This window comes from Haematobia irritans, chromosome 4 (genome assembly GCF_050003625.1).
Source record: "Haematobia irritans isolate KBUSLIRL chromosome 4, ASM5000362v1, whole genome shotgun sequence".
Lineage (NCBI taxonomy): Eukaryota > Metazoa > Arthropoda > Insecta > Diptera > Muscidae > Haematobia > Haematobia irritans.
This window is the reverse complement of record NC_134400.1, coordinates 142679474-142694184: the sequence shown is the minus strand read 5'-3', so window position 1 is coordinate 142694184 and position 14711 is coordinate 142679474. Positions and strand designations below refer to the sequence as shown.

The following is a 14711-nucleotide window of genomic DNA, read 5'->3' as shown; positions in this document are numbered from 1 at the left end:
TATATAATTATGAACCGATATGGACCAATTTTTGCATGGTTGTTAGAGACCGTATACTAACACCACGTACTAAGTTTCAACCGGATCAGATGAATTTTGCTCTTCCAAGAGGCTCCGCAAGCCAAATCAGGGGATCGGTTTATATGGGGGCTATATATAATAATGGACCGATATGAACCGATTTTTGCATGGTTGTTAAATACCATATACTAACACCATGTACCAAATTTCAGCCGGATCAGATGAAATTTTCTTCTATTAGAGGCTCCGCAAGCCAAATCTGGGGATCGGTTTATATGGGGGCTATCTATAATTATGGACCCATGTGGACCAATTTTTGCATGGTTGTTAAATACCATATACTAACATCATGTACCAAATTTCAGCCGGATCGGATGAAATTTGCTTCTCTTAGAGGCTCCAAATTGGGGGATCGGTTTATATGGGGGCTTTATATAATTATGGACCGATGTGGACCAATTTTTGCATGGTTGTTAGAGACCATATACTAACACCATGTACCAAATTTCAGGCAGATCGGATGAAATGTGCTTCTCTTAGAGGGTCTGCAAGCCAAATTTGGGGGTCCGTTTATATGGGGGTTATACGTAAAAGTGGACCGATATGGCCCATTGGCAATACCATCCGAACTACATCAATAACAACTACCTGTGCCAAGTTTCAAGTCGATAGCTTGTTTCGTTCGGAAGTTAGCGTGATTTCAACAGACGGACGGACATGCTCAGATCGACTCAGAATTTCACCACGACCCAGTATATATGTACTTTATGGAGTCTTAGAGCAATATTTCGATGTGTTACAAACGGAATGACAAAGTTAATATACCCCCCATCCTATGGTGGAGGGTGTAAAAATAATTGAATTTTGCAATCAATATCAATTAAAAAATTAATTGAAATTTACTAATGAAATCGATTAATTTTTTAATCAAGTATTTATTGATGCTCAAGTAAAACTGTGATTGATACTATCATTTTTGTGATTGAAGACATTTCAATTAAAAATTTAATTGGATCAATTAATTTTGTGATTGAATCTGAAAAACAGCGATGTGGACCAATTTTTGCATGGTTGTTATAGACCATATACCAACACCATATACCAAATTTCAGCCAGATCGGATGAAATATGCTTCTCTTAGAGGCTCCGCAAGCCAAATCTGGGGGTCCGTTTAAATGGGGGCTATACGTAAAAATAAACACCCCATCCTATAGTGGAGGGTATAAAAATAATAATTTTGTCTAATAAATTATTATTATTTTTGTGAAATCAGCGTGACACCTGCGTTTATGTTACTTAAAATTTTCTAAAATTAATCTATTTTTTCTAAAATTAAGTAAAAATTTCTTTCGATCCAGCAGTTCACTGTTTTTTCAGTGTATCGTATAAAATTTTGTGAAATGTTTTCTCAGTCTATGGTGGCGAAAAGTAAATTCTCGAACATCACCAACTAATGCTACCAAAGGTATCAGCGCCATCTGTCGAAAAATTTAAACAAATAAAATCTACCCTGTTGGAAAGACACCGAACTTGAGATTAAAAACTTTTCATAACAGCAAAAGTTACTAAAACATACGTATGTACCCTCTACATACAATGAAAGAGAAGAGCTTTCGTCTCTCGAACATTTTTACACCATATGTCATGCGCATGACGCAAACAAAAAAGAGTCTACATTCGAAAAATTCTCTGCAAGCTGACAGCTTTATGGTTTTGTGCAGAAATATAAACAAATAAACAAACCAATAAAAACATTGAAGTCACAACAGAGATAGAGAAGAGAACAGAAAAGGCTGTAGCAAAGAGTATAAATAAACAAGAGGGTCGAAACGTCTCATTTTTGTAATATCGTATAAATGCCATAGATTAGGGTCGAACATGTTGCAAAACGGTACCAACATTTTCTTCGTATTCCCTTTTGTTATCTACGGCTTTTCACATGGTTTTGATTCGGTAACTTGCGATTCGATTTTGAAAAATCAAATTATTCTTTTTGTAATCAAAAATTTTTTTTAATTTATAATAAGAAGTGAATTCTTATTATTTTTATAAATGTTAAAAAACAACTTCACGCGAAAATCTAGTGAAAAAGTGAAAGTTTTCTAGAGTATTTTACGTTAAGCCTAGTATTCAGCTTTAGCCGAAATTTCATGTAGGTACCAATTCAGATGTTCCTTGAAATGTTTGCTTAAGTATGTTAAAGTCATATTGTCATAAAAAAACAGTAAATTTATTGTTTATCGATCTTTAATAAATTGTCTAAAACACGACAACTTATCGAATGAATGTTTTGGGACATAGAATTCATAGATTTAGCAAACAGAAGTATTCTTTTGGTCCTTTTTTTGCGTTTTTCGTTTTGTTTTTTAATGAAAAAATAATTTGAACATAATGAAAATCTAGCACACATTGCAGAACACGCCTTATAATTTTTCCATGTTATCAAACGTAAATAAAACATGTTGCATGTTTGACCCTAATCTATGGCATTTGGGCATATCGTAAGTGAGCGATTTCGACCCTCTTTAGTTATTTATACTCTTTGGGCTGTAGTGACAAGTGCATGTTGCCGGTATGTACTGGTTACTCATACCACAAATGTAGGAAATAAATACGAAATCAAAGGCACAGTGGCTAAAAGTAAAAAACAAAGTCTCCGTTTCGTACAATAGTCTGAGATGGGGGTAATGTCCCACAAAACTTTAAAATGTTTCGTAGAGCACTTGACATAGGCGTAATCAATGCACTCAAAAAAAAAGTGAACCCTATATTTCACTAAAGCTGATTTTATTCTCTTTTAGTTCATGGAATTATTACGTTTTAAGAAAGTTTCCATGCCATTAACAATTTTTTGCGTACGTAAGTTAACTTAACTAAAGCAGAAGAAAAAATTATACACAATTGAAGTATAAAGATGAACTACCCTCTGGTGTTGGAAGTATCATTTTGCACAATGTAGTTGGTTCTTCACCAATAATTTTGTATACTAACTCCTTTCAGCATACAAAGTAATCGGAAGGGTTCCTTTGCACACAGGAATGCCACAAAGTAATCTATTAAAAACCATTTAAGCATTCTGAGAGTACCGTAATTCAACGGTGAAAAATGAAAAACAAAACAAATTTGTCAGTCTTTCTCTAAGTTTTGTGGTATTCGGATCGTTTTTGTTTATTAAGTCGTTGAGTTTCATATATTATGGTAAGAATGTAAATTATTAGTTATATTAAAAAATTAGTAGTAAAGAATTATCATTTTTCTATTTTATATATATTCCATTCCAGTGAGGGACGCAAACCAATTCAACTTTAGATAAAGGGCCGCATTAAAATGATTTATGTGAAGGGGAACGCCTCGAAGAATATAAAAAAATTCAAATTTTATTACTAAACTGAATTTTAAAATGTGTGAAATTAATTATTAAATTTAAAAGTTTTGTATAATTGTATTTTTATTAAATAAATAAAAACTTTATTAAAAACATTATTTTTCTGAGCATTTTAAGTTATTTAAACATTTGACCATATCTGATTACAACGTACGAGTAATCGTTTAGGAACCATTGTTCAATGGTTTCGTTGTAATACCACAACTCAAATAACTAAATAACTAGTTCAGATATGTTGCATCAGTAATCGAAAAGGGGTCAATTCATACTCGCGTAGGACATGTCCATGTTAAATTCGCCACTCAAACCCATTGAACGTAATCAGAAGTAGAACTACTACGCTTTACTCGGTGTGTGGCTACATTCTGGAACAAAACTAGTTCCTTGTACCAGCGGGCTAGGTCCTAGGGACCCTACAGTCAATAGTAAATTTTTGAACATGTACTATCTAAAAAGAGTAATACATACAATGACTGAAAAAATATTGTCGCGAGGCTAAAGTTTTCTTGTCGCATTTATTTAGTTTGGTAAAATCGGGCGATACATATATAAGGAAACTATATCTAAATTTGAGCCGATTTCTATTATTTTTGGCTGTCTTAATTTGTACTATAAAAAATTACATTGTGCCAACTTTGAGTAAAATGGGTTGGTAAAAAAATATATTATGGTCAAATTTGGGAAAATCGGACCATACATATATATGAGAGCTATATCTAAATCAAAATGATTCTTTGCACATACTAATAAATACTATAGCAGATTACATTTAGCCAACTTTCACTAAGATCGGTTAATAAATAAGGGGTTTTTGGACAAATTTGGGAAAATCGGGCGATACTTATTTGTGAGAGCTACACGCAAAGAAAAAAAAAAGGTTTGGAAAACGTGTACCGAAAACGTTTTTCGTTTGTTAGAGTCTTTTGTATTTCTTCGAAAATTTTAAACTTTTATCACCAACAAAAAAAATCGTTTGTTACAAAATTTTTATTTTTCCAATAAAAAAAAAAATATTTTTGAAGCAACAACACATTCGATTTCGTTTAGATCAAGCACAGTTCTTTTCTGATTTTAAGTCTTTTAATAAGATACATTTTACAGTTTCACAGTAAAAATTTTATATAGTACACGGATGAAAAAGACTGTTTTTTATATGTTTGGCTATAAACATTATATGTTTGGAACACAAATTTTTAAACACAATATTTTTGAGTGCAAGCATATAATGTTCATAAACTAGCATAACATGTTTGGGACATATATGTTAATATGTTAGAACATATTATGTTTGGGACATAAAATGTTTGTAAATATAATATGCTTGGATGCAAACATATATTAATTTAGAAATAGCCTATAAACATATATGTGTTTAGTAGCTTGGAGCGCTATTTAACAGGGAGCGATATTGAATTAAGTTGGTGGTTGTTGCTTGTTATTTCAAATTTAACATTTTATTTTTCCTTGGGCAATTGATCAGCTACTTCTTTGATCCTTACAAACTGTGTGGTCCGCTGTTCGAATCCCCGTCCGGCAAAAGGTAAAATTAAAATAAAAAAAAATCATACAATTGAATAATTTCTTCTACAATGTTTGTATTACAGAAAAAGGTGCTAAGAACTAAAAAATCTCGTGGAAGTGAGAAAGATGTGGGGGAATATACAATTGGGCAGAAACAAAATTTTGAGCATTCAGGTCGAAAACCTATGTTGTTAGCACCTATATTACCTCTTTATTTTCATAATTCATTATGATTGTAAATATATAAATAAATAAATAAAATTTTGAGCACAATATTGTTTGGGAGAATTTTTTAAGCATATAATATTTTTGGGTGCAAAATGCTTCCAAACATATTATATGTTCACATAATAACATATTGTTTTTTGGAAGACAACATTATTGAAATTGGATGCAAAAATACATTTTTTTGGAACTTAGACTACCCAAACATATATTGTTTAGACCAATATGCTTTCAAACATATTATATATTGGAAGAGATCAAACATATAAATGTTTGGGCAATACCCAAAAATGTATATGCTTGAAGCAAAATATGTTTGGGAGTATATGTTACAGAAGCGATTTTTTGTGAGCGTGTAGTATGTAATGTTGAACATCTTTTCGGAATCCTCCGAACATATCTGGAATATATGTAAACAAGTAAGTCGGACGGGGCCGACTATATTATACCCTGCACCACTTTGTAGATCTAAATTTTCGATAACATATCACATCCGTCAAATGTGTTGGGGGCTATATATAAAGGTTTGTCCCAAATACATACATTTAAATATCACTCGATCTGAACAGAATTTGATAGACTTCTACAAAATCTATAGACTCAAAATTTAAGTCGGCTAATGCACTAGGGTGGAACACACCTGTTCCACAGTGTGGGGCAGGGTATAAATATGGGAAACATTTAAATCTGAAGCAATTTTAAGGAAACTTCGCAAAAGTTTATTTATGATTTATCGCTCGATATATATGTATTAGAAGTTTAGGAAAATTAGAGTCATTTTTACAACTTTTCGACTAAGCAGTGGCGATTTTACAAGGAAAATGTTGGTATTTTGACCATTTTTGTCGAAATCAGAGCTATATCTAAATCTGAACCGATTTCAACCAAATTTGGCACGCATAGCTACAATGCTAATTCTACTCCCAGTGCAAAATTTCAACTAAATCGGAGCAAAAAATTGGCCTCGGACGAAAGCTATATATGGGAGCTATATCTAAATCTAAACCGATTTCAATAAAATTTGGCACACTTGACTACACTACTAATTGTACTCCTTGGGGTAAAACTCTGGCTTTTGGGACCGTATTGGTCCATATCGGGCGAAAGATATATATGGGAGCTATATCTAAATCTGAACCGATTTCAATAAAATTTGGCACTCTTGACTATAGTACTAATTGTTCTTCTTGTGCAAAATTTTAAGCAAATTAGGGTAAAACTCTGGCTTCTGGGGCCATATAAGTCCATATCGGGCGAAATATATATATGGGAGCTATATCTAAATCTGAACCAATTTCTTTCAAAATCAATATGGTTCTATTCTGAGCCAAAACACATACTTGTGCCCAATTTGAAGTCGATTGGACTAAAACTGCGACCTAGACTTTGATTACAAAAATGTGTTCACGGACAGACGGACATCGATATATCGACTCAAGAGCCCACCCTGAGCATTTTTGCCAAAGACAACATGTGTCTATCTCGTTTCCTTCTGGGTGTTGCAAACATATGCACTAACTTATAATACTCTGTTCCATAGTGTGGCGCAGGGTATTTAAATTAGGGTAGGTATTTAATTTAAATTAAAAAATCTTAACATCTTCGTAAATTTTTCTGAAATGTACCGAATACCAAATACAAAAAAAAAATCAAAATATTATTGCATTAAAATATTAATGGAATTTGAAAATTTGTTCAACTAAAAGCTTAATTGATTAAAATACTATTTTAATCCAATCAAAACTTAATCACAAAAATTACTTGAATCAATTAAATGTTTAATTGGATCAATTTTTTAATTGGTTTTGTTTATGGATATTATCAATTTTGAGATTGAATCAATTTTAGTTAAAAATAAATAAGGAAAGTCTCAAGTCGGGCGGGGCCGACTATATTATACCTTGCACCACTTGTAGATTCACATTTTCGATACCATATCAAATCCATCAAATGTGTTGAGTGCTATATATAAACTTTATGTTCCCATACCATATATATGGCAGTTATATCTAAATCTGAGCCGATTTCAACCAAATTTGGCGTGCAAAGCTATAATGTTAATTCTACTCCCTGTGCAAAATTTCACTTCAATCGGATTACAACTTTGACCTATGTTATCATATGAGTGAAAATCGGGCGAAAGATATATATAGGAGCTATATCTAAATATGAACCGATTCCAACCAAATTTGGCACGCATAGCTACAACATTAATTCTACTTCCTGTGCAAAATGTAAAGCAAATTAGGGCAAAATTCTGGCATCGGGGGCCATAGGAGTTCATATCGGGCGAAAGATATATGTGGGAGCTATATCTTAATCTGAACCGATTTCAACCAAATTCTGCATGCATAGCTACAACATTAATTCTACTCCCTGTGCAAAATGTAAAGCAAATTAGGGCAAAATTCTGGCATCGTGGGCCTTATAAGTGCATATCGGGCAAAAGATATATATGGGAGCTATATCTAAATCTGAACCGATTTCAACCAAATTCGGCACACTTTACGACACTATCAATTGCACTTCTTGTGCAAAATTTAAAGTAAATCAGGCTGAAATTCTGGCTTCTGGGGCCATATTAATAGAAATCGGACGAAAGATATATATGGGAGCTATATCTAAAACTTAACCGATTTCTTCCAAAATCAGTAGGGTTCTATTCTAACCCAAAATACATACTTGTGCCAAATTTTAAGTCGATTGGACTTAAATTGCGACCTACACACAAAAAAATTTCACGAAAATTTTTCCAATTAAAATTTTGATTGAGTTTTAAAAAATATTCAATTAAAAATTTAATTGATTCAACAAATTTTTTAATTGAAACAAAAATCAATCACAAAAATAATAGTATCAATTAAGTTTTTAATTGGATTAATTAACTTTTCAATTGACCTTCAATTAATTTTTTAATTGATACTATCATTTCTGTGATGGAAGACATTTCAATTAAAAATTAATTGGATCAATTAATTTCGTGATTGAATCATAAAAATTTTTTTTTGTGTGTAGACTTTTGATTTCAAAAATGTGTTCACAGACACACGGATGGACGGACAGACGGACATGGCTTGATCGACTCAGGGGCCGACCTTGAACAATATTGCCAAAGACACCATATGTCTATCTCGTCTCCTTTTGGGTGTTGCAAACATATGCACTAACTTATATTACTCTGTTCCACAGTGTGACGCAGGGTATAATTAATTGTATCATTTTATTTCATGAGTGAAACAAAATAAAATATTCTTTTTTATGTGCATCAATTCAATAGCATTGGCTTACTATACAGACGTTCACTGCTTTTTACTTGTTTAAGGACCATTTTTTGTGATGATATTCTCATTCAAATGGCAACACTGGAGCGTTGTCAGTGACAAACATGCCTACATTCAAATATATATACAATGTTTTCGAGGGGAAATAATCAATAAATATTGTACTTTAATTCAGATGGCAAACAAAGAAAGACAATAAAGCCCAGCAGCCATCTCAAACCAATAGCCGTCCATCATTCAAATCGGTATGAGGCAGATTTAGGTGGACTAAGCCTAACACTTTTGATATAAACAAAGAAAAAAAAAATTGATTTCGATTTTAATTAAATAAACTTCACAATTAAATTAAAAAGAATGTGCTTAGACCCAAAGGAGGAACATGATCACTTCAAACATTTGAAGCATGCATAATCTAACATTTTCATTTATTCATATTCTTCTTATTCTCACATATTAAATAGTTGCCGGAGTTTGCCAGTTTTGCCAGCACTAAATCGCGTCTTTGTGCTTTGGAATGCGTTCTACAAGTTAGATTTCCAGTTAAATTCGTTTCATTCGTTTCATTTGAAGTTTGCTTAGCCGAGGCTCAAACCACGAACTTAACACGCGAATTTATCTTCACACCCTTAAATGATGGGAAATATTTATGTTTTTAATTAAAGTGTTAATTATTAATCCAAATAAATTTTGATTACATTAAAAAATTGTTTGTCATCGTCAATATCTATTACTGGCATCGTCATTATCTATTGTCTGGTCAATTCACCAAGAGCCGTTTTTCAGATATGGATGATCCAATATCGGGGCTATATATAGCCGATATTTGGTGGTGACGCTATATGACATGACATGAAATTTTTTGATTTTTAAATTATGGTTTTTTATCCTCGTCATTTTGTCTGGTTAATTCACCACGAATGGTTTCCCAGATATGGGTGATTCAATTTCGGGGCTATATATCCGTTATCAGTGACGCTATTTTTTTCCCCCGTCAATATCTATTACTGGCATTTTGTGTGTTAAATTCACCAAGAGAATTTTCCACGAAATGTGTTACTCTTTATAAAAGATGGCACACTCGTGTTAAAAAAAGAGGCAAATAACGCATTTATATAAGCGTTTTATAATGGAATTCTGAAATAAGTTTAGAGTTTTCAACAGCTCATTAAAAATTAACATTATTAGCTCGATTAGTATAGAAATTTTTCTGTGCATACTTTACACGTTTCCACATTATTGTACAAATGGCAAATTGCTCACATATTTATATAATATTCGACTTATAAATAAATGTAAATAAGAAGTGGCAAAATATGACAAAAAGGTGGCACAAAAATGTTAAAAAGTATGGTGTTTAGTATCACCGATTAAAAAAGTGGCAAATCTGCCACTAAAGTGCCAAATGTACCGTTAAAGTGGCACAACGGTAACATTGCCGTGGTGTCAAAATAAATGGTTGATATTGTCCGGAAAAATAGCCTAGGTTTAGGTTAGGTGGCAGCCCGGTGTATCAGGCTCACTTATGCTATGGTCACACTGGGCAAATATTTGACAGATATCAAAAAAGAATCCGTCGCCACAGCCAAATCAGCAAACAATTTTAGCTCATATTGGATATATAACATCATGGTAGGATTATTTTCCAAAACCCGTATCCAGATATTTGAAAAATGCTTCTGGAAAAATGTTTGACACTCATTTTGGTCATATATTTGCCTAGTGTGACCATACACAGAGAAAAATATCACCAAAATATTCCCAATTAAAAAGTTGATTGAATTAGAAACCTTTCAATTAAAAAATTAATTGATACCATTAACCGTTTAATCAAACTAGAAACATTCAGTCAATTAAGTCAATGATTGAATTTTTTAAAATGTTCAATTAAAAAATTAATTGGTACAATTATCTCGGAAGAGTAAGACAGTTAAAAAATTATGGGATTTTTTTGTAATTCTTAATTAATTTTTTTTTTTGAATTTTAGATTAAACTAGAAAGGATTAAAAATAGTTATAGAAAGTGATTGAAATATAGTATAGCAATTAAAAATAGTGTCGTTTTTAATTAAAAAATTAATTGAATTTGCAATCAACATCAATTAAAAATTTAATTGCATCAATTAAAAATTTAATTGAATCAATTAAAAAATTAATTGAAATTTGCTAATGAAATCTATTAATTTTTTAATCAATTATAATTTTTTTTGATGCTCAATTAAAACTTTGATTGATACTATCATTTTCGTGATTGAAGACATTTCAATTAAAAAATTAATTGGATTATTCGGACCATTGTGATACCACATTGGTGAACTTCTCTCTTATCACTGAGTGCTGCCCGATTCCATGTTAAGCTCAATGACAAGGGCCCTCCTTTTTATAGCCGAGTCCGAACAGCGTTTCACATTGCAGTGAAACTACTTAGAGAAACTTTGAAACCCTCAGAAATGTCACCAGCATTACTGAGGTGGGATAATCCACCGCTGAAAAACTTTTTGCTGTTCGGTCGAAGCAGGAATCGAACCCACACCCAGAGAAGGAATATGATCACCTCAAACATGTTTTAAGAGCAAAATGTTATTTTTAGGTGTTGACCATGTAACATGGTTTTCGCAACCATGTTATTTTCTCGGAAATCATGTATCTGATTTCAACAAGCAGGTTATATTTGATGAGAAAATAACATTTTAGTGACAAACATGTTACATGATCACCATACAAAAATAACATTTTGCTCTTGAAACATGTTTGAGGTGATCATATTCCTTCTCTGCGTGCACGATCTTGTGTATGCCAGGAGGGCATGCTAACCATTGCACCACGGTGGCTCTCAAAAATACCCGAAAGACATCATTGAAGTCCTGGACAGACAAACATTTCGACCATCAGCCATGGATATAGCAACAGGGCTCAGAACCGGCGCACTCAGCACGCGTCAAGCAAGAATGGCATAAAGAGGAGGTTTCTCGCTTCTCGATGTTATTCCTGACACCCTGTATATTTTTTCATTAATTATATGTAAAATTAATTTTACGTAATTTGAATTTGAGAAATTTTGGGATTGGATTGAATCCCTTTGTCTTTTGAACAAAGGCCTCTCCACTTTCCAAGCGGACAAAAATTTAAATTATGTCTGGAAAGCTTTTGATTTGGACATAAATCACTATTAAAATAAATGTGCCTTCCCTCCATATGTATTATTTTGCATTTCCATCACTTACCTTCATTTTCGCTCTTACGCCTGCGTGGCATACTATGATAATACTGCATTTGTGATTTTTCCGTGGACTCATTTTCTTGCTTCTCATCTTCAGTGTGTACGGGCGAAGAAGGTCCCGAGGAGGCACTGGCTGCCGGTGAAGCTGCTGAATTACTGCTACCATTTAAGAGACCATTAACGCTTGCCACTGAGACACTATTGCCGCCACTATCCACGGAAGCCCTCTTGCCAGCATAGGCATAGCCAATACCACTCGATTGCATTGTTGGCGATGATGGCGTTATACGTTCTTCTGTTTCCACAAAATCTATAGATTTCTTACGTGGTTTCTCTGGCGGTATTGGGGCTATGCCATTCTGCTCATCTATAGAACGCTGTTGGGCGGCAGCTACTGCTGCAGATTTTGCCGGTGGAGGTGGTGGTGGCTCAGAGACCTTGGTTGGAGATCGTACACGTTCCGGATTGAATTTTACCGGACTGACATTTTTCGGTTTAACAGCCGGTATTGGAGGCAGTGGTGGTGATTTTACGGGACTACCGATTTTATTAGAACTACGCGGTTTTATTTCCGGAGGCTGTACGGAATGCCTTATTGGGGGACTAGGTGGTTTCTCCTGGCTTGCCAGGTTAGACAATATGGGCGATCGCGTCTCCGCAATTTGGTTATTACTCATTTTGTGATTACTCAATGGTGGCGATGTGGTATTCGTCGTGTCTTTCATTTGTATCACCGAACTGGGTATTAGCACAGTGCCTGGACCGGTGCGTATAATGTCGCAACGATTGAGATCACTGTGAGATCTTGTCGTCTTGGTCTTGGTAAAGTGTGATGTCCATTTTTTCTGTTTTTCAATCAATTCGCGTGAATTGAACTTTCGTTCCGGTTTTTCTGGTTTATCAACTGCACTCGTGGAACCCGATAATATGGCACTAACACTACCCATGGCCGATGATGTTGAGATCACACTGTCTTCCGACTTCATACGTGACATATTATGCTGGAATTTCGGACTTGGCTCCATAATAAATTTCGAATTGGATAATGATGGAGCCAAACCTCCATTCATTTGATTGCAGTTATTATTGGCCATAGAGGCGGCGACTTGACAACCGGACGGAAATGGGGAACGTCGTTTGGGTGGAGAGACAGAACGATCAGACGAACGCGACGATGATCGATCGGTATTGTTTATGTCGCCACAGAGATTATCTTCCCGGGAACCCGATCGTTTAACACTGAGATTGGAATTGCTTTCCACTCCGAGTTTTTCAAAAAGGGCTCTAGCGTTATTGAAACGAGCCGAGTGTGATTCTGTCCGTACTACGGTTGCAGGTGCACCCGGTGTGTTAGCAGCGGCGGCGGCAGCGGCTGCTGCAGCTGCTGCGGCTGCCGCGGCAGCAGCACTTAATTGTTCTACTGGTTGAATTTCTATGGGTTTGCGTTGGAAGAGATTCGCAATTTGCGAAACCTTACCAACAGGCTGCATAGGTTTCTCCATATTGGCCATAATTGTATGCAGTTTGATGGGACCTTAAATCAAGTGCGTGCGACAAGGAAGATGTCTGCAAAGAAAAGAAGAAAAGTAATGTGTAAACTTTAGTTTTAATTGTTTGAAAGAATAGAAAACTGAAACGATTTGGTGTAGAATGGATTAAACCAAGAACATTTATAAATAGGGTATAAATGTTCTTGGTTCAATCCACAGTGGTACAATGGTTAGCATGCCCGCCTCGTATACAAAGCGTCGTGAGTTTAATACATAGATTATCCTCTCAGTAATGCTAGTGACATTTCTGGGGTTTTCAAAGCGTATCTAAGTGGGTCCGCCGTTCGGACCCGACTATAAAAAGGTGGTCCCTTGTCCCATTGGTATCACAATAGTGTAGGTGAGCCTGAAATATCGGGCTGCCACTATACCTAATCTAATATCACCTAAATAGGATGTAGCTATTGTTGAGATGCTTCTCTATCCTTAAAGTGTCACAGTTTAGTGCCGTTTGTGGTCCGGCGGGAACATTTGACCTTATTTTCAAAAAATTAGGTAAGACCAATAGTCAGATATAGTCAGAGTGGGGTTGAAAGGACGACTCTGCCAGATACAAATCTATGAAGAATTCAACGAAGGCGGGTTCTCAGCACCGTCTTGACCAGATGTCTCCAACTCACCTCGACTTCTCTCGCGCAACAATATTCTCCGCCGCAGCATCCAACACCGAATATTGTTGTAGCAGTTCTGGAAATTGTATAATTTTTGCAATTTATGAATCGGAAGAGAATCAGGGTCACGGCCTGGCCTTTATATTGCGCCGTTCCGTGCAGGATAGACATGCTTGTGCCGGAAACTAGTGACCCATATATAATGTATGGTTATAGCAGTCAAGTCTGGGACTGTCGAGATAGAGAGATATACAAGGTGTAAATACAACGGGTGGGAAGGGGTGCTGCAAGTTATATCCCTAACCTTGAGTTGCTGCTGTGTAGGCATAACCGATTTATGCTAGGAGATTTTAATGCCCAACATGAACTTTGGCATTCTCTCCTTGGTAATGGGCAGAGAGGCCTAGCTTTGGCAGAGCAGATAGATGATTCCACACTTTCATAACCTCTGAACGCCGAACGAAAGCGCAGGCGGACGGCTTCATAGAATACACAGATCGCCGCTTTAGTAAGCTCCTGCTCCATCCCATGTTCATGTTACCCAGAGGGTTTCCCAAATTGCCCAGGTGAGGCCTAACTTCCCAGTAAACGCGGCGGGACTCGCTGACAAGCGTTATGAACGCTCTCGGGCTAGCCCTGCTGATCCAAGAATCAGGGAACTGAATCTAAAGATTAGTAAGATAGTCGACGGAACACATTATTAGAGCACCTGAAGCAATGTAACCTAGGCATAGGTAAGTTGGAGTCAATGGTAAGAGCTATCGCGAACTCCGCTACAAGGGATAATGGTGATGTGACAGTAACTGACCTTATGAGATGCGCGAGGTGTCTCAACGGACAGTTTATTGAACATCCCGAGAATGATAGAGCGAAAAGGAGAGTCATTTGTCGCATACGTGG

The 14711-nt window shown here is 35.2% G+C and overlaps 1 protein-coding gene across 9 annotated transcripts in view; it reads right to left on the bottom strand.

The window, feature by feature from the left end:
- Spn (protein phosphatase 1 regulatory subunit spinophilin) overlaps positions 1-14711 on the bottom strand; it is a 367965-nt gene that overhangs the window by 203927 nt on the left and 149327 nt on the right. For all 9 annotated transcript variants that reach the window (XM_075307296.1, XM_075307302.1, XM_075307299.1 and 6 more), the window contains exon 5: positions 11655-13216. In XM_075307296.1, coding sequence (XP_075163411.1) covers positions 11655-13161 — 1507 coding nt within the window. In that variant the 5' untranslated portion in view covers positions 13162-13216. The remainder of the gene's footprint in view (positions 1-11654; positions 13217-14711) is intronic.